A 21,179-nucleotide genomic window follows, 5' to 3' on the forward strand; every position below is an offset into this window, starting at 1 on the left:
GTGTTTTGGCAATAAGCCTCACAGAAAGTAAATAATGTGGCATTTGCATCTCTAGCTCTGACCTCCACTCTCTCATTGTTTGTCTTTGAACAGAAGCCCTTTATTACTCGATTATCCTACACTGTGCTTTTATCAATTGCAGTCTTTGAGAAGACATGCTTTACTCTAGAAACTTCTAGATCATCTTTCAGATTAAGTTATTGTTCAGAAAAGGCTGTGATGCTGGCTTTAGATATTGAGAGTTGTGCATTTAGACTTTTTATTTATTTTTTAATTATAATTTGCCTTTGACTAATTGTCATGTTGTACTGGAGCTCTTTACCAGATGGGTTTTAATATCTTTTCTCATTTTTTGAGAGGCAGCTGGATATTTTGAGTCTTCTTAACTGTTTTATGAAAGTCTGGACACAGCTACCTTACTCTTTCAATAGCTGTGTAGGATAAGTGACATACTTTTCCATTATTCTGAACAAAAGTCTGTGTCGTTGTAAGTTAGCACAGAACACAGGTGTTTATCAGCTGATGTCCTTATTTCAGAAAGGGCTGCAGAGAAGACTGATAGGACTTTGTAACCCTGGAGGAGAATCTTCTGCATTTCAAAGCCAATGGCTTTCTGCTGGGTTTTGGTTTTGTGGTTTGTTTCTTTTTTAACTGTGAAAGATGCTCTTTAAATAGATTTGGCTGACTGTCAGGCTTAAAATCAAATGATTCAGATTAGGTAAGTGTTTGCAAGATTTCATTACAGTGTTTTAAGAGGCAGTCCACCAGAGTTTTATAAAACCTACAAGCATTTTGGGTAAGGAAGTTGGAGAAGGTTGCTATAAAGAGCATTTTCATGCAGTATAAAGCTATACTTGACCCCAGCAGCTTGCAGAGTCTTTGGAGTGTTTCTGCAGAATGTGGTCTCTCCACGCCTCTTGTTGGTCTGAGCAGTTAACAGGAATGTAGAGTGGGTTGGTTTTCATGCTTCATGTTTTATTCGTTGTTGGTTTGAAAAGTTGGTATAAAAACATATTATTTTTTTCATTAAATTGTTCAGTTTTTTTCCTTCCAATCACTGTAGAAGCATTAAGTTACCTATAGAAATGCCAGCATTACCACTTTGGGGAAATGCGTTCCTAAAAGGTGATTGACTCGCCAGTATTTTGGCTACAGTTTCTTCTATTGGTTGGTAGGCTGTATAAATACAGTGGTAGTGACCAAAAATAATGTTTGTTATGCTAGTTTGCTTGCTGCTCTGTCTAGTCCTTTCAGTTTTGGTTTGGATTAGCTTGAGGTGATCTCTCAGAAATGGCCTTCATTGTGTCTTCTGGAGAAACCTGTAGTGTTTGATCAGGCTTGCTGTCCCTGTATTCTCTGAAGAGGAACATCCATGGATTGGGGGAAACGTGTTTTTAGTCTTCACTCCAAGATCATTTTGATGGTCTTTATCAGCAGCTTTTAGCATTCGGATAATTTGCTTCCAGTAAGCGGAAGGATTTCTCTGATGTCTGAAAGAGTATTTATCATAACCTTGGCAAACTATTTTCCAAAAGGTCTCTGGTACTCAAAGCTTTGTTTTAACATTACAACACTTCAGGGCCTGAGAGTTGTGCAATAGCACATGGAAAACAAGCAAGACCAGTATGAGTCTGGTGTGGGCACCAGTGGCACCGTGAGGTGCTGTCAGTTCCCAGTTCCTGGTTCCACCCAGTAGGTACAGGTAGCACAGAGCCAGGTAATAATAAAGTTGTTCCTTTAAGAGGAAAGCTGACAAATGGGTGCAAGCTTGACAACAAAAGCATTACAGACTCCTCCCTGTCCCTTTTTCCCAGCAGAGAAATCAAGGCTGAGAAAATGCATGCATAAAGCAGAATTTTTTTCCCCCTCTATTGTCCCATTTGTACTGTGAAAAAATTCTCAGCAATAGAGATGAATGTAAATCTACCTTTTTGTAGTTGTACTTTATTGTCTAGGTGACTGAATAAATCTGTCTCGTATTTCTGGCTAGCTAAGAATCTCAAAAAGAAGAGACATCCTCAAGAGGTGGAAATCATCCTTCCTTTTGCTTTTGTCAGGTCACTGTACTCTTTACTCTTTTCTTCATCCAGCCTCATGGTTATTTGGTGTTGGGAAGTTTTTCTACCCCTTTATTTTATTTAATTTCATTATCTTCAAAATTGAATTTAAACTGACTTGGAAAGCTGACTGTCTTTTGGGATGTCTAAACTAAATGAAGACTGTAATATTGACATCTTGCAATTAAATGTAATTTAATCCCTGCAGAAATTAGCAAATACTTTCATAATTGCAGGTTCATGGATAAAGTATGTTCTCAAGCCTCTAGTTCTGAAAATTTTCCCTCTAGCTGAGAACAGCCATGGGATTATTCTTGGGCCTCTTCACTGAAGGAGTCTCACTCTCAGGAGCCATCTGGGTGAAAACTTTAAATAAAATCCATTGTCTTGGACAAATTTGTCTGGTTTTTTTTACCAAAAGATCTTTGAGTAAGTGATTTCAAAGCTGTTTCTCACCTCTTTAGTTTTCAGAAGTGTTGCAGTATGTGAAGGCATGATTTGCCCTCAACACCATTAATCTTCTCCCTACCATCAGAATAGGTGGTAGGATCTTGGGAGCAAGGAGTCTCTTCTCTAAAATCAGACACATTTACACATTGAAGCAGTTACTTTTTTCTGTGTTTTGAAAGATATTTCAGAAATGTAAGTAATGAGCACTAACTTCTAGACCTCTGTTTTTATTTAATAGTGTGATAAATACTTAATTGGTGATTTCAGCCATACCTACTGCTATGTGGAGGCATCTTTGTTCCCAAAAAGGGTTGTTCTAATTCAGCCACGTGCTTGGGATTGGGGGTTCAAAGCAGTAGCCTAAAATGTTTGGCTACATGAGACTGCAGTGTGAGAGGTGTGTTACATTCCACACCCTCCCCCACCCTCATCCCCCCAAAATGAACAATGATAGTGGGACATTGCCAGAGAACAAAGGATGCAACTTGAAATGTTGTATTTCTGTGTGATTGATTTAGCAAAGGAGTATGGGGATAAACAGGCTCTTGAGAAATCTTTGGTGGTACATCTTGAAGCGTGTTGTGCTCTGCTGTCGAAGGACAGACTGGTTTCTTCAGGCCAGAAGTATGTGTTGAACCGTGGTCAGCTTTGCTCTGGAGTTGTGTTGCTGGAGTGATGCCCCATGCCTCTCTCATCTGCTGAGCCTGTCTCTGTGGCTCGGAGCCCTCCCACCTTCCTGAAGGAAGCTGCTACAAAGCAGCAGGAAAATCTAGAATGTTGGGTTTGCTTTTTTTATTATATATTATTTATCTATTTTTATTATTTTATTTACTCCTTATTAAAACATTTGTATAATGTTAATTTGAGTTGTTATATTTCATTGGTAAGCTTTTTAGAGGTTGGCACAATGCAAAGCTGTGTCAACCACATCTGGAGATCTGGTTTTGTCCTAACTGGGTGGTTACCAGCTTAAGTGTTTTTTGCTTGTTCTTAGTTTTGCAAAGGCGGTGTAGTCAGATGAGCAGACTGAACATGCTCCTGTGAGCAGTCACAGCGAACACATGGTAAGAAGTCAGTTCTGCTAAGCCTGTGCAGAAGCAGTGCAGGTACCAAGCTTTCATGGTTACTGTGAGGGTTTGGGCCAGTCTTGCTGCAATGACAGGTGAACTGCAAAGCCTCTAGTCCTGAATTTTGTTCCAAGAAAATAAAAATAAACTAAAGAAAATGTGTTCACGTTGTCATATCTGAGGCAGCTTTGCTCAAAACGTTCTCAAGAGTTAGTTTTACAGCCCATTTTGAGAGCAGAATCTTGTTTTGAAGTCCACTGAATAGGTGCAGCTCTCAGCTGTGCATCCTGGGCATGTTTTGGATTGTATTTTTCTTTTTTTGTAGGTGCTGTGGAAAGAAGACTGACTGTTTGGCTCAGTAGTTTTTGTGAGGCAGCAAAGAGCCTGCCTGTCTTGGCTCATTGCACGCAGCACTCTGCTCCGTATGCAACACAGGCTTAGCCACTGCACCTATTGCAAGTGGTGTTGCTTTACAGAGTTCCCTAAACTGATCCCTGAATAGCTCACACAGTATGGTTGGCTCATGGTTCATTAAGGGATTGAGCAAAGAAAGGGGGCTGAGGCTGAAATTGCTTTGGAATGATTCCTGTATAAGTTCAGCACTCAGGAATGTTGTGCGACAGGCAGGGTAATGGTCTGTGTCTGCAGGCTTGCAAGCACATCTGAAATTTTACATGGCACACTGGCAACCAAGAAGACTACTCATCTGTGTGTAGATATTTGCCTGCCTTACAGCAATGCTGAGACTTCATTAACATTTGTAGAATGAATTTAACAGAAGTACAAATGAAGTATTACTAGAGGGGAATGTGTTAGGCTGCTGTAACACATTTGCAGGTATTTAGGAAGTTCTTTGTGTTTTGACAGGAGATGAAAAATTTATAATTGTGTGGAAGGTGAAGAACATGCCTTCACAGATACCCAGGGTATCTTTGTAAGGTATTATACTCTCAGTTAAGTTTTTGCTGATGGACAAACCCTATGTATGTCTATTCTGTAGTGACTTCATGATGCAATTAATACTTAAGTACATTTGGATTAGAATAATCTTGCTCATACCAGCCATAATAGGTAATTTCAGTTGTTATTAGGTGTATCAAAAGTGGTATAATTCTAGATGTCATTAGGAATGTCCCTGGAAAATACTATGCAAGTTTCTATAAATATGGATGGACTACACTTGACAGAACTTAAAAAAAATGTTTTGCCATGAATCTTGTAGTTCCTTTTTCTAGGAATTTCTTAAATTTTTTTTTTCAATTTCTTGTGAGATGAGGGAAAACGTGAACTTGTTGGAAGAGCACTTTCTGTTGAATAATTGTTCTGTCTTCTTCAGAAGCTTCTATGCCTTTTATAAGACATCATATATCCCATGTACCTAGGTAAAGTAACATTTTAGAGGTACACATCGTTTCTGATGAAGGAAGTTTGGAGACTGTTTTTTCCTGGAGAGTGCTGTGGATTGCTGAGTCAGGGATGAGCCTTGTGCCTTCAATGTTCAGTGCAAAATCCCAGTTCTAGGGTGGAGAATGTGTTAACGTGTATTCATAGAATGAGAAATCCTCATGTAATCATTTGAATGAATAAGATACATTAAAAAAAATAACACTACAAGACTGTAAAGGATATATATGTTTGACTACTGCCATGGGGTTCACTTGAATGTTGTGGTTTAGTTTTTTAATCTAGTTTCCTTCTTAACCCTTCCAACATACTCCAAGCCTCCTTACTCTTCCATGCTTTTCTCAGAATCCTCTGTTCTTTTCTGTATTATTTTATTTTTTGGGTGGAGGAACGTTTACATTTTTTGCTTTGTCTCTGAAGATTCAGTGTATTGTGGGAGGTGAGGCAACAGTGGTCTTGGCAGAACACCACACAACCAAGAGAGTAATTAAATGACGCAAGCATTTGATTATTTTTCTCTCTCAAGCTTTCTGGCACGGCTGGGCATTCCGATTGCAAAAGGAGGATCAGGAGAAGAAATTTCTAAAGAGCGCATGCAGAATTAGAAGAACTGTATTGGAGACTTTCTGCTTCTTTAAAGCTCTTCGCTCTCACGTTCTGGAGTTACTTCTTTTTCCCCTGTGAGGATAATGTCTCTTTCATCACCCAAGATAGATGTAACTGAAAGGGAGCTGCCAAGGTTGTGTTTTGGTTTCTTTGCTCCCTTACTAATTGGATTTTTCCCATCTTCTGCAGTAGGATTATAGAAGGATTACAGAAGCTGTGTTTTTGGGGGTGTGGGAGGAAGTTGTTGTTTTTCTTGTCTTGAGTCTGGGACCTCCTTGATTTGCCATTTGTTCTCTGAAGTTCCTGCCTGTTTGGAAGAGGGAGAAGCAGCATAACATGAACTTGCACAACCATGGATTCCTTCCCTTTGCAAATGTTCTATGTGGCTACTTGTAAAGGAGGTTTTTGCATGCGTTAGCTGCAAATGAAGAATAGCATCCCAGGCTGGATTTAAAAGAAGCCAACTCCTTGAATCCTGGCAAAAGGCTAAATACTGTTTCAACTATAGTTTAAGGAAGATTGGATGTTGTTCCAGTTTTGAATTTTTTGAAAGGAAGGATCTGATCAAATCAAATATTCTGCCAGCCTAAACCTGCATTTTCTACAGCTGAAACTGGAAGATGTCTTGGAAAAGAAATTACTTTTCTGTGGGTCGGGGGAATGTACAGGGCATGTTTACTCCACGAAATACCACCTCAATAGCACCCAGTAAAGGTCTCAGCAATGAACCGGGACAGAACAGTTGCTTCCTGAATAGTGCGCTGCAGGTAAGATCACAGAATGTTTCTCGCTGTGCCCTCTGTCTGTTGTAGTATTTTCCTAGGCACTGTGCAAGAAATATAGTGAAACTTGAGTACGTAATTATTGGTGGCCTAGGTAGAGTAAAGCTACATTTGGAAAAACAGATAGTGTTATTGAACAGCTTTTTAATTTTCAGGTTTTCCTGGTGAATTCAACAGTCAAATTTACCTAGTCATTGTTTACTGTACGTGAATGTCTTGTTTGTGTAGGCTTGTAGAATGTCAACCAAAGGTAAAAATATACATAGAAAATTTATTTTAAAATAATAGAATATTGCATAGGTTGCAGAATGGATACTCCTTAAAAGTAAATTTAATTTTTTTGTTGAACTACTCAAGGTCAAGGTTTGATAATACCTATACAAGATTCATTTTATGTAGTGCAGTTTTCTTTCTGGCGGCTGATTTGTAGCTTAGTTTAAATGACTGAGTGTTTACCTTTTGATTTAGAAGAAAAACCTTTTCTGGTGCCAAATTCAGTGGGGTGGTATGGCTGCTATACAGGTCTTGTCACCATTTAGATGTTTTGAATGTCTGATGGTTGAGATTCAGTCATTTTGGCAGCCGGGCTTAAAACCCCTTCACATCAGTTTCCATCCCTTCATAATGACTTCTCTGTGCAGCACAGACTGTGTCACTATGGGTTTGGTTTTCTGTTCTGGGTTTTTTTGTTTTTGTTTTTTTTTTTTCCATGGGCACAATCAGGTTCTTGATGAACTTCAGGCTTCCATATAGCCCCAGTGCAAATAATACAAATATGTATACCTATGACCCTCAATAGGCTTAATATATTAGGAAATACAGAACAAAGAGAAATTTCCAGTGATGTTATGTATCAATCACCATCAATTACCAGCTGTAAGGTGTAATGACTGGCTGCCTCCTAATACTGAGTTACTAAACCTAGGTCAGGACTAAGTAGATCCTAACATCAGCTGCATGCCATACAAGAAGATGAAAGCATATGACCTGGTCTTTAGTCTGCTACAGAAACCCTTTTCTTCTAAATCTCAAGAGAGATAGGATACTGAAAGTACTTACGATCAAAGCTGAATTAAAAAAAAAAAAAAAGACGGTCATAATTTCATAAAATACGTACTTCTGGGGTTTATCCTAATTATTTAACACTTAGTCTGAAATGCTCTTGAATGTTTTTTACTCCTTGCTCTTATGAATTTCTTTAAACATTCAAACTAAACTCCAAAGGCAGTTACATAAAAAAATTGGACTCATTCCTAAATGTAATTTTTTGTCCTTTTGTAAAGTCTGCAGTAGTTCTTCAGGAATGTTTGTGTGTAATCAGATGTTTTCAAGGCTTATGTTGCCTCCCAGGCCCTAAATACAGGGATAGTCGAGTATAAACATAGCCATGGTAATTATGAAGTTTTGGGAAACTTACAGATTATTGCATATTACTGTGGTTTAAATACAAATTTTCCTGTTGGAAACACTTCTTGAAACCAGCAGAAACTTTGCCAGGGTGCTAAATTTTTTCTTGCTCTAGGCAAATTCATCAGAAATAAGAAGTTTAGTTCCTCTATTTGTGCTAAGGAGGCATTTAGCCAGTCACATGTCAGCCTGGACCTTGCTGCTCTGTCCAGAACCTGGTAGGACGTGATTTAGGTCAGGGTTTCTTTCAGTTCAAGCTTCTGCCTTCTGAAAGGCTGGTGACACTGAGGTTTGCAGGAAAGTTCAGTTACTGTTAGTTGAACCTGGAGTTGCCGGTGCTGACCACGTTTATACATAAAGAGCTCGCTGTGAAACACCTCAGAGGTGGGTATTGTTGCTATTTTACAGATACAAATTTGAATAGTTTCTCAAGAGTGCACAGATTTAGTGGTAAAGCTGAAGAATAAAAAAACATGGTGCTGTTAGAGCAAATGCCACCTGTCATTGTTGCTAGCAGAACATATAAAAGCCTGCTTGCTCTTCTGTGCTGTGACCCTGCCTAGTCACATACCTGGTATTACCACCATACCTGTCCTGAGAGAAAGGTATAAGTGCTCTAACAGGCTATGGTTAGTAATCATGGCCTACGAGTGCACTTAGTAATGATAATGCTGGGCATAACGGATTTTAGCGTTTCACCATTTTCACTTGCATGAACTTGTTAATGTGTATGCTGTTGGTGCTCAGTTTTTTCAGCATTTGGGCTTTCTGCTCAGAACAAGAAAGCTGTGTAGGATTGGAAGAAGGGAAGAGTTTCATTCCCTGCAGTCCACGGGGTGTCCTTGGCAGCTGTGCTCAGCTTCATGGTGCTGTTGCCCAGCAGCCGGCCCTGGTGCTAGCACAGGAGAGCAGTCAGGGCATGTGCTGTTTAAGCTAGCCCTGCTACGTGGGTAAAGAAGCAAGTTTTGTAGTCTAAAAGCACGTGGCAAGAAATTCAGAGGAAGGTCCTATTGTAAAGTAACATGTGAAGGTTACAGCTAAAGAGGAAAGTTGAAAACTTCAACTTGCAGTTAGATAAAAGGCACCCCTTTTAAAGGCAATGTTCACTGATCACTTCTTGGATTATTCAGCATGTGCAGTTTTAATCAGAAGCTTATGAAGTATTTTATTTTATATATTCATAAAATTGGCTCTGCCCCTTTTTGTGTTTTAGGTTCTTTGGCACCTGGACATTTTTCGCCGCAGTTTCCGGCAGATCACAACGCACAAATGTATGGGTGATTCTTGCATCTTCTGTGCTCTTAAGGTAAAAGTTAGAAATACATTGAAAACCATTTTTTAAAAGTTTGAACAGAAATATTTAGGATATTTAGTTAATATATATAATCAAACTTGCTCCTGAAAATTTGTGACAGCAGGATAAATGTGATAGCTAGTGGTCCAAGACCCAATTTCTAAAATGTGTTCAAGCCAAAAAATTGTGAAAATACCATTGGTAAAGTTTCAGTCACAAGGACTCTTCTTAATGGTGTGCAGGTCATTGTGAGTCTCCGTTACTTCAAGCAGTAAAATACAAATTTGTTTAATTTTTCCCAATTTATCATTTGGTGTACGAATATAATACCATATACAGTTAGTGTGCTCATCAACATTTACCTTTCCCTTCAGAGCTGCTTTAAACGTCAGGATGGCAAAGGCTATTTAGCTAAGCCTTTCTGTTCAAAACTGTTGATTATGTAAGACTAAAAGGCTATTTTCTACTGTAAATATTGATGTCTGTATTAAATGGCTCCGCTCTTTGTACTCTCTGTGTTAAAAAGCATCAATTCTGTTTGTAGCTGCAGATGCAATAACTGACTGTTACAGAGGCTGCCTGGACAGAAAGATCTAGATGCTAGCTCTGATTCTGAGTACTGCTATGTACTTGAGTAAACTGTGCAATCCTGTGTCTCTGTTTGTCTCTATCAATCAATTTGTTGCAGTTCTAGGGGTTTTTTGTGGCCTCCTTTCTAAATTTTGCTAGCTCAAAACCCCTAGGTTCTTGTGGGAGAAATGGACATGATGCAAAGATGATGAAAATACCATCTTTAATCTTCTTGAGCAGTGATTTCCCTTTCTGAAATTGAGACTGAGACATTTTCTTTGATCACAAGTGTGTTGTAAAATCCAACTAAATATATAAATTAATTGTGGGAGAATTTGTGTCATGAATTCTGTGTGCAGTAATGAAAAGGACAGACAGCATGTCTTATGAAGATGGCAGAGTGTGCAGGTTTAAATTAAGATCATCTGACATTCCCAGACAATATTTATGATATAACAGCTGTCTTGGTGCTGTTAAGTAATATCACAGGGGCTCTGGTAGAGACAGGCTTGAAATGAATTATCTAGTGAGTTTTCGGACTGTTATTAAGGGGTTTTTCCTTGCAAATAAACAGCAAAGAGGAGACTATTAAGGAATGAAGTAAGAGAATTTATCTTTTTCTGAAGGGAAATTTGTCTCAAGCCATATCTGTTGAAATGATGAGAGAGGATGATATTTACAGCAGTATCATCAGAAGAGGAGGTAACAGAGGAGCAAGGTAGTGCATCCAAAGTGAGATACAGCTCTTCAGACAAAGAAAAGATGGAGTATTGCATGTCCCCTTCCTTAAAGGGGAATGACAAGACTTAGTCATGATCTGAGTTCATTAAGTTCAGTGGGATGATGTAAAGTTATTTTTTGGATCATGCCCTCGAGTAATGTCAAGGGATCGTTGGCATTCTTTGTTAGCCAAGATGAGGTCAGAAAGAAAAGGATTTAGGAATTTACCATGAATGTAAGCTTTTGCCATTCTGGGGTGTAACCTTACAGCATGATGTATCAAAGAAATGCCAGGAGATCAGACAGGTTCTGCCATGAGTGAAAGTAGACTCTCAAATCTGCACTGGAGTCCAGGTTTTAATATGAAGATAATAGTTAAAAGTCTTTCTGTATAGAGTACTGAAAGAGAGGGAGAGGGATGTGAAAGGATATTACGGGAAAAAGGAGAGGACGAACCTTGGCGGAACTGGTCTTGAAAGATGAGCTCCGGACAAAGATGCATCATGTGGATTAGCAGTACCTGTATGAGAGGGAAAGCACTACAGTGAAACTGGAAGATGACAGGATCTCTGGAATATATGTATTAAAAGCATACATTGGGTCAAAGAATGTGTAGTTTTGTTGGTAAAATCCTTGCTTTTGATGTTTTGAAGTGCATACCGTGCTATTATAAACTTGTAAATGACACGTGAAGTTGGCAGAATTTACAAATTCTATGCCTACAGCCATATGCTTATTTTTTTAATTAAGCAGCCTTTGAAAAAGTTGCTGCTCTCTCTTTTCACTCTCAAATATGTGCAAGGATTTTTTGTGTATGTGTGTGTTTTTGGTTTTGTTTGGTTTTTTCTGCCTGAAGTTCTTAGCAATAATGTTCCTTGCTGGGAGGTGTTACAACCCTTAATTTCCAATAAAACAATACTATTGCACGAAATTCTCTACTACTTTTGCACATTTTGGGAAACTTGTGTCTGGTTGTGTGCAGAATTCCTAGAGCTCACAGAAGCTCTAAAGAACGCATAAGCAATTAAAGAATTACCTAGACAAGTATTTATGAATGTGGGCAGCAACCAGTACTTGAAAAAATAAATAAATTCCAACTGGATCCAAATCAAAAAGTTAGCATTTTCTCTATCTAGTCTGTTCTTCAATGGGAGATTGCTGTGTGTTCTACCCAAGCCTGTTCCAGAACCTCTTTCTCTGGGTCATAATGTGCCAAGCTTTCACCTTTATTATCTTACGTAAAATGTTGATGTGTGTACATAAGTACTTGAAAGTTCCCCCCCCATTTTGTGTTGTTTTCAAGTCAAATATTATTATAAAGGTGAATTTTAAAGGCTGTCACTTGACTCCAAGTGAAACTGGAGGTGCAAACCTCCCCTCAACCCCCCAGAAAACCTCTGGAGACCAGAAACATTAGCTGTCTTGCTTGAATGCAGCCAAAAAGGTATGGGTATTCACAAGGGACAGCCCCAAACCGTGGAGATGGTCACATTCATCCTCAAACTCCTTAAGCAGGCAGTAGAAGGGGGAGAAATCTGTTTAAAGTATTTACTTGTTCTCTGCTGCCCTCTGGATCAGTGTTTTCAAATTGCTCTATTTTTTCTCCTGTGAAAGTCTGTCTGTCTGGTACATGGTATGTGCAAACTTGTTTAAGACAAGTGGGATTATGTGCTTAATGTGCACCTAATACTGCAAGCATCACCAAGAGCATGTTTTGTGTCCTAGTGCAGCAGGGTCATCCCCTCCCGTCTGTGCTCATCTCTTCCCCTGCCCCAGCTCTCCATTCTGCTCTGGAAGCCTTTAACTGTTGTCCTGCCAGAGTAATGCTGGCTTAGCCTCCAGATCTTTGACATCCTCTTTCTCTTGAATCTTGCCTTAGGCTTTGCTAAGATGAGGGAGAAGAAGTGGCTGGATCCAGTGGGAACACCAGAATTTGGAGCTCTATACCATGCGAAAATCTCCTGTTAGGGGCTGGGGAGAGGTAATTAGCCTTGCATGCTCTCAGGTGGATCTGCCCAACATACTTGTCCAGACCAAGCAAGGTGGAGGCAGGACATGTTTACTCTTCTTCAGAGCATGCTGGCATGTTCGGATTCCAGCCCGGCCCGGGAAGGGGACAACACTTGTGGGGAGGAGCCTATGCCATGTTCCCCCACTTCACTTCAGGGTCCCTTCATAGCATACCTGACACCTTCTGTGTTGTACAGAGAGGGTTCATGCTCTTCTCTGGCTCTAAAATGTTACTCTGAAGGTGACATCCTCTTCTCTTTGACTCTAGAGGAAGATAGTCTTCTCTAAGCTAAATTTAGCCTTTGAATAACACTGAAGAAGTTGTATTTTTTCCACGCTTTTTTGGCTTGCTGCAACTGTATGTATCTAGGGATTCTGATATCATGCACAGTATTTACTGTAAATGCTCAGCTAGCTCTCTAAATTTTACTTGTAAGTTCAAATATGGGATCACAGAACAGTGATGTCATACCTGATCAAATCACATTTTATTTTTGTACCACATTGAAGACTTCCATTTCACAAATTCTTGATTTTAAAACTTGATGTGCTATGTGGCTGTTTTTATGTGGCTAGAAAATGAACCTTAAAATCATTTCAGATATACTTTCCTTGGTTATTTGGAAGGAGCCTTGCATCAACAGCTATAAAAAAGGAGAGCTGCAGACTCTGTGCTGGAATCCCAAACGCTGTTCCTTAAGATGTGGCATTATTTAAATATTTTTTTCACTACAAAAGCTGTCCTTACCACTGTGTGGTTTGCCTGCTGAAACACTGGAACAGCTTTTTGATTTATTATTTATGCTGAAGTCTACTATGATTTGGTTTATTTTCCTTTTTTTTCAGCATGACTTTGCTTTGGTGTTTATCACAGCTGGAAGAGGGTAGGAAGGGGGAAATCCGTCCACTGTACTGAGCATGCCACAGAGAGTTTGTTCTCCTTCCAGGGATTGTACCGGGAGCTCCACAGTGCCAGGATATAGGACAGAGTGTTTTTTGTAGGTCACAAAGAAGAATGTTCTATTGATTGATAAATTCCAATAGGGCTGGTCTTTTCTGTTGTTTTGTCATGTGCAACAAAAGCAGGAAGAATGTGAATTTCTATGTAGAAATGATGTTTTTGTCTAAGATGAAAGTAGAGAACAGGAAGGTTTTACAGCGCTTTAAAAAGTGGAATGACTACAGTTGGTTCTGATAAGCCACTTGCTTGAAATGGAGTGATTTATTATGAAATGTTCGTCATGTGATTGAGACAGTAATCCTCTTGTTTTATGCTTATTTCAAATCACAGTAGTATTTCAGGGTAAAACAGTAGTCAAAATACATAAAATAATTACTTTTATTGTTTGAACTTCTTTTTTCAGTTGGCACTTGCAGTTAACTGTCTGCCAAATAAACTAGCAGCAAGTACAGTTTCCTCAGTTAATAAACTGGTAATTGAAGCTTCCAAATAACAGTTGACTGTTTTGATCTTAATCAAGCAGTTAGTGAATTGTTACCTAGTAGATGTGCATATTCTATGATTTGGATTTCTTTTCCTGCCACCCTCCTAAACAACACTTGTAGAAAGTATTATTTTTACTTGATTTTGGTAGTAACCAGGGGTGCCTGACTTGACAGTCTGTACTGGGGACCTGATCTTAATATTCAGGGTACAGTGTGAGTACAAATGGAAAAGACATAAAAAGAAAGGAATAAATGGAAATCTAAGTTGATTGTTATCAGACTTTGAGGTTTGAAAAGAGATCAAAAGACACAAAACCAAATAGAGCTAGAATTTATTGCAACCTTGAAGGTGAATATACCACGAGGAAATGTGGGGAGGAAATGTGAGCTAGTGGAAATACTGTGGGTGGAGGCTGATGTGTTTGGATAGGGGAAAAGTGATTTTTACCAGCCATTTGAAACAGGTTGTTGTACTGAGTATGAGGATTCACTGGGAGAGTGTGATGTTCTGAATGAGAGATTAGGTATTATAAGCAAGAAAAAAAGGTTCACTGAATTGAACAGGGTAAGAAGGGCATGCTATTGAAATGGAGAGAAAGCTTAAAAAATTTATACAAACAGAAACCCCATCACCAAAACCCAGAAACAATTGATTAGTGTAGGTAATACTAAGGCATTTGAGGTGAACATGTTTTGTTCTTTGAAATACCATACCACTAGAGCTGCTGTGATATCCCTATACAGAAGAAACTTCTGTGTAATTCTGGAAGGGAATAGTTAGTTCTCAGAAAGCTGCCAAGGACACAACTCAAAATTACAGTGCATGAACGCTGATCTGATTCAGTAGCTGTTGCCTATTGTCTTCAGCCATTAATTTATTCTTATGTCAGCCTACTTTAGCATGCTTGATTAAAAAGGCACATGTGTATCAGGTTTGGTTTGTTTCATCAGTTTAGTTAGTTACACACTACAGATGTCAGTTTACCCCAAATAAATGGAATACTTTACTAGGGAGGAAGTTGATTCCAAACACTATTAAAGATAATTGGGAGCAGATCTCCCAAGAATGTATGTAAATCCCATGAATTACCTAAAAGTATACTTGCTATCTTTATTCTCTAAACCAGGTGAAAAATAACTTGATTTATGATCATGCATGTGAATTTTAGTGTTCTGAAATATCTTCAAGGTTTCTTGAAGAGTTGCATGATAAATGTTCCTTGTCTCAAACCTTAGGTTGTTTTCCTTTATTTGATACTTGATCAATATACAGCTAGAAAGTTCATACTGATCCCCGCACCCACGCTTCCCAAGTGGAGGACATTATTTTGGAAGCCCACTGACTCAACAGGGCTTTGTTCTGATGGGTGTCAGAGGCCCAGCTGTGTAGTAATAGAAAAGATATGAAGCCTTCAGGTAAAAAACTAGGAAAAAGCCTTCTGAAAAGTAAAAAGCCAAGCAAGGCCCTACAATTGATTGTTTGGGATGGTTGATCCATCTGAGAGCAAGCTGGTGAAAGGTAACAATGTCACTGGAGTTGATCCTGACTTAGTATTTGGGGAAGGACTATATGCAACTAGGTGGACTTTGCAAATTTATTGGTCTTAAAGAACACTTGCGCTTCCTAATTTTATTCTCTGCTACCCTTTCCAGACTTTTGAAGAGCTGTAGGGAAGAGGATGTGAAGGGAAATGGGCTTCTTTTCCATACAGACCTCATAGGAATGAAGTATAAGCAGAACACAGACTCTCTATCTGAAAAATCCCTTGCTCATACTGTTCTGTCTTAGCTTGTAGACTGACCAACATGCCAAGAACATGTCCTCAGTGTAGAAATCAAAGTACTGCTATTATTATGGTATTAGTAATTCTTAGATTTTATGTTAAGCTAATTCTTTTTTTGTTCAACATCCTTGATTTTAGTTACTGCAAACTGGTAAAATGGAAGAAACTTCCTTTTTTCATGAGGCTTTTAGCAGCGTCCATTCATTTTGTTGCCACTGTTAGGGACATGCTCATTTGTGTTGGAATGTAGCCATTGAAAGAGATCATCACTGCAGTCAGTACACTGATGGGATTTCCACCATCTTCAGTTTCAGAAGAAGTATGTGGAGGAGAATGAAGTTTGAATGTTTCATTTATAAAGTTCTCATGTTCCATAAACACTTGGAAGAAAGGTGCCATGAGAACTCCTGGGGCAGAATCAGGAGGGCTTTCCTGGTCTGCACCCAGCTGGCTGTCATACCTGTGTTCGGAACAAATGTTTGAGCAATTAACAGTATCGCTCACAGGCAAGACCTTAAATTAAGGGGGAAGATCTGACTTAGGTAATTTAAAGTGATGAAAATGCAGGAAATGCCACACCTGTTCATCGGAGGTTGAGAGACAAGAAAGACCTGTTCTGAAGGGGAGAACCCCAACAACCCCATCTCCCCCAAAAAACTCCAACCCAACCCCGCTGACTAAAACCTAAGGAAAACCAAACTCAAAGTGCTTTTGACTCCATTTGAGGTGCTTTTGGGACTCCCTACAAGCACTGGGTTCCAACATGCTCTAAACAGCACTGTGCAATGACATAATAAGATTTGATCTTTATTAGATTAAAATGCACAATTACTCACTGGTTTTAAGATATTTTTTCCCTTGTAATCTAAATAAGACTGTACCATTGTGTGCTATGTCATTACAAATTTGAGGAAGCATTCTTCCATGTAATATTGGGATCTGCTACATCCTGATTTTTGCATTCTTTGCAGAATTGCCATTGCTTAATAATTTTTTGTTCCATGGTAAGTATACTGTTACTTTAAAGAGTGCAATTTAAAAGAAGAGTTTCAGTTTTCTTGCTTGCTTCTCCTTTTACCTAGTTTAGAGCCTGCATTGTTTCTTGCCCCCAGGGGTGCACAGCCATTTCAGGGCTCTCATTGAAGCAAACCAGGTCCTGCCCATCAGCTCACAGCAGTGAGGTTGTGGACCAGTCGCTAGACAAGTGTCTCAGTTTCCAAATCTATGAAGTGAGACTGAATAAACAGAATAAACACATTTCTAAAGCACAGTTGTGAATATTTTCAAGTGCTCTTAAACTATTTAATGTAAAGTGTGAAGCAGGATGGAGTTATATTTCACTGCCTTTGGTTTTTTTTGAGGGTCACTGAAATGAGAAAATTCACTAATGAAACATGAAACTTGCTCAGTTATCAGAGTGACAGAAATGGCAATCAAGTTTAAGTGCAGAGACTTTGTCATTCTTTCAGTTTTATATATGTATATATAAATGATAGCTGAGGAGGGGTATTGTCTGTAATTCACAAAGTATGATACTGTCTCACAGCTTTCTCTTCATTATGCTTTTCTCCTTATTCTGTGATACTCTAATAAAAGCAATAGTAGAAGAGCTGTGGGCTTCAGCACAATGGGCTCTCACCTGTGAATGAGGACCAACAAAATGAAAGAGAGATTGTCATATTACATCTATCTTAGATTATATCAGCACTATAAATTGTACCATTCCTATGGGCAGAAATGGCAGGGGCATGGAGGTTGGTTTGCTGCCTGTGCAGTGACAGCTGTGCTCTGCACTTTTTCCAGCTTCCTCAAATCAGACAAGATTGTACCATTTGGCAAACTTCCCAGTTTACCTTCTCAATTCCTGAAAAGAAACAAGTAAAAGTAGTTACAGGAGAGAAAGATTTAGATTATTTCCAATTAATATAGATCCTAAGTATGTTGGGGAGAAGGTTTCTGTAATTAAAAGAAGTCTACATGAATTGTGAAATACTGCAGATTAGTATAGATTTGAAAGAAAATCAAACAGGTGAACCAGTTTGGTTTTCTCCTTCTTTTACTAAGTTTAGGAGGCAGTAAAGAGGACTGGTGCCCAATTAAAGGTGATCCCTTTTTCCTCTCCTGTAGTATGAATTGAGCTTTTCCATAGTCTTTAAGAGAAATTGTGAGGAAAGTTTTGTAGGAAAGGACAAGCAGAATTTTTAGATTGACACTGATGAAGATGGTTGCTTGTCATATTACATGATGTAGAAAGAACACAGTGGTGATGGAGAGTTTTCTTGTATTAAAATAAGAACTAGAAGTTTTTTACTTAAACTGAGGATCTTGCATACAGAATTATGTTCCTGTTTTTGTAGGAAGGGCACAGTGAAAGTTAACTGTTCAGATTATGTTTCGGATATTTCACACACGTGTGCCCGCAAGCACACAAAATAAACATGGGGGTTTAATCAGTTGGGAATATGCACAGAACTTTCATGCATATAACCCACACTTCAGACAATAATGTGTCTTTTTAGAACTACTCATCCTTGCAAATGGTTACCCAGGTGATGTGTGAGTTACAGTTATGAAAATGCAGGTTTATGGCAGCAAGTGAACAACTGGCTATACATAGGAACTGATATTCCTATTCACATCATGCTTTTTCCCTCCTGCATGCTCACACAAAAATAATCTAATTCTTACCTTCTTGGACTTAGGAAAGGTAAATTTCTTTAAAGTGTGCAAGTATCAAGTTGTGGCTGTTAAAGGGCTACAGATGTTTGGAAAGAGTTGCTTAAAAGAGGAAACAAAGTGGCATGTGTAAGCTGGAAGTGAGAAAGTTAAATGGAGAGTGAGAAATGGGAATAAAAAGCGAGTTTTGGTGTTCATTGTATTTTCTTCAGGAATCAGATTTGGAGAAATAAAGATCCATGGGGGATTGACAGTGAGGGAAATTTCCTCTTAAACTCCTAGCCCTCGCTTGTATATGTGAAAGGAAAGGAAGAAATACACAAAGGTGCACAGGATTTCAAAGGAAGGACTTTTAGTATTTTCTCTTGTAGTCTATGTACCATACAAGTATCTGTGTGTTGCAGGATCCAAACAAGTTAAATGTTTGCTGTTTGTTTTCAGATAAATTGTGTCATATTTTGAAAAATGCAGTACCTTAACTATCTTTTTGGTTTTTTACTAGGGTATATTCAACCAGTTTCAGTGTAGTAGTGAGAAGGTACTGCCTTCTGATGCCCTGCGCACTGCTCTTGCAAAGACATTTCAGGATGAGCAACGTTTCCAGCTGGGCATCATGGATGATGCTGCTGAATGTTTTGTGAGTATAACTGAAAGATGGTTTGGCAGGCACAGAGGTGGCCCACCACTATGCAATTTTCCCTGGGTTTTTTTTCCCCTTAATTTTTTGCTCTCCATTTCTCCTTTCCCCAAACTGCAACAGATTTTGCATGTCTGGCCTGGAAAAGTGCACAGAGAGATCCCCAAACAAATGATTTGGAAATGGTAATATCATTGTTAGCCATTTTTACATTTACTTTAGCATATGTACTGCTTGGATTCTCAAGTGTGCTTTAGATGTGAATTATGAAAAAATTGCACTAAAAGAATGATCCAGGATTCTAGTTTTAAGGATCACCTCAAGAGGGTGAAAAGACATTTTGTTTGCCAGTTTTTTGAAATTGTGTTTTCACAGGAAAATTTTTCAAGGGAAGTTGTGCAATGTTATAGTTGTTTTGCCAAATAATTAATCTTGTCCTGTTTATTGCGGGCCTATAGACCACCCAGGCAGCTAATAGTGTTGGTGAAAAGTGTTCTGCTGGAAGAGTTGTTAAGAGACTTCTGGCACCCACAGATTAGTGTTGACAACAATGGGAGGAGAGAAGGTCTTGGGACAAAAACTCCTGGGAACTTTAAAACAGATGTAGTTGTATGAATTAATGTCTAGGAAATGTTCAGTCCTTTTGTTTCATACAGAATGTAGTCTGCCTCTTCATTATTAGTTCTCCCTCTTTTTGACAGAATGTAGATGATGTGACATATTTCAAACCTCTTGTGGAATGGAGGAGTTGATTTATTTTGTGTTGATGAGAAGTTAGTGTCAATCCAGTGATTTTAAAACTGCATAGGTACTCTGTCTGTTATATTTGGTCACATCCATGGATGCTTGAGAATTGGACAGAAAAATCAGTAGCAGAATCTTTGGCAGTGCTAGTAAATAAAATAAATGGTTACCATGCAGCATTTCAAATCAGAAGTGGAGGCCATTTTCTTTTGTATACAAGAAATACCAACTTCTTTGTTTTTGAAGTAACTTTCAAAAATTTGCAGGAGCCTTCTGTCTGTAACATTATGGCATCTGACATACTTTTGTGATTTATATCTTAACTTTTGTCTGCAGCTGAAATTATCTAATGCATTCTTTTTCCTTTTTTCCTTTGGCTAGGAAAACCTGCTAATGCGAATTCACTTCCACATTGCAGATGAGACGAAGGAAGATATTTGCACTGCACCACATTGTGTTTCCCATCAGAAGTTTGCAATGACTTTATTTGAACAGGTGAGGTAATGATATGTGCTTAATACCAATCACCAGTTCTCAAGTTTTGTGTTTTCATTTCTAAAACATGCATTGCCACAGGAAAGAAATGTACAGCCGTAAGTGTTGCAGTGGAATTACCTGTTTAATCCTTTCAATGTATTATATTTTCTTTCTCTTTAGTGTGTTTGTACCAGCTGTGGTGCCACCTCTGACCCGTTACCTTTCATCCAGATGGTACATTATATTTCCACAACCTCACTCTGGTGAGTTGAGTTTTTTCACAGGGAACCTTCCCCACCTCCCCCACACTTTTTTTTCCCCTTTTTTCTTTTTTCCCCCCCATGCTGGTGTTGCAGTTTGATCTTTATGATCTTTATTGTTTAAATATCTAGAACATGGTTTGTTCAAAGTTGGCAGAGCTTTGATAAAGAACATGAGGATTTAGTAAAGCAGAAGATAGCAGTTTAGGCATGGAGCAGTGTGTCTGCTTGTTTATGATTCTGAATCTTAACAACTGTAGTGGCAAGGACTTATGTACATTTTGAAAGACTTCAATGTGTGAGCAGGTGATTTAAGAAGACAGATAAGAAAAACAAAAAAATTACATTGAAAGAGACCTTTGGACATCTATTCCATCCTCCTGTTTAAAGCAGGGCTAACTTCAGAGCTAAATCAGGCTCCTTGGTGTTGTGTGTAGCTGAGTTTTGAAGGTGCTTAAAGGACAAAAATGCCATGACTTCTCTGGGCTGCCTGTTCCAGCTCTGAACTGTAAGGGTTTTTCCTCCTCCATGGTGACCAGGGCAGTTCCACGTTAACTAGGGGAAGATGGGGAAAGGGAAATTCTCGCTGGAGGTCAGACGTGGTTTGCCCTCGGTAAATCTGCTGGCTGTTCTGACTCACCTGGTCCTTCACATGCCTGGAGCTGATTTCCACGTGGATTGATCTGATCTGTCATGGCCCCAGGTGGTGGAGTGAGACTGATCAGCCTGTAGTTCCTCAAATCCTCTTTCCTTGGACAAATATAGCGCTCTTGTTTAATCTAGTTATG

The 21,179-nt window shown here is 38.9% G+C and overlaps 1 protein-coding gene across 5 annotated transcripts in view; it reads left to right on the plus strand.

Moving 5' to 3' along the window:
• Window positions 1-21,179, plus strand: part of USP54 (ubiquitin specific peptidase 54) — a 96,361-nt gene that overhangs the window by 41,198 nt on the left and 33,984 nt on the right. For all 5 annotated transcript variants that reach the window (XM_069019387.1, XM_069019390.1, XM_069019389.1 and 2 more), the window contains exons 2-6: window positions 5,505-6,351; window positions 8,987-9,079; window positions 18,776-18,910; window positions 20,036-20,149; window positions 20,312-20,394. In XM_069019387.1, the coding sequence (XP_068875488.1) occupies window positions 6,205-6,351; window positions 8,987-9,079; window positions 18,776-18,910; window positions 20,036-20,149; window positions 20,312-20,394 (572 nt within the window). In that variant the 5' untranslated portion in view covers window positions 5,505-6,204. The remainder of the gene's footprint in view (window positions 1-5,504; window positions 6,352-8,986; window positions 9,080-18,775; window positions 18,911-20,035; window positions 20,150-20,311; window positions 20,395-21,179) is intronic.

This window comes from Aphelocoma coerulescens, chromosome 6 (assembly GCF_041296385.1).
Source record: "Aphelocoma coerulescens isolate FSJ_1873_10779 chromosome 6, UR_Acoe_1.0, whole genome shotgun sequence".
NCBI lineage: Eukaryota > Metazoa > Chordata > Aves > Passeriformes > Corvidae > Aphelocoma > Aphelocoma coerulescens.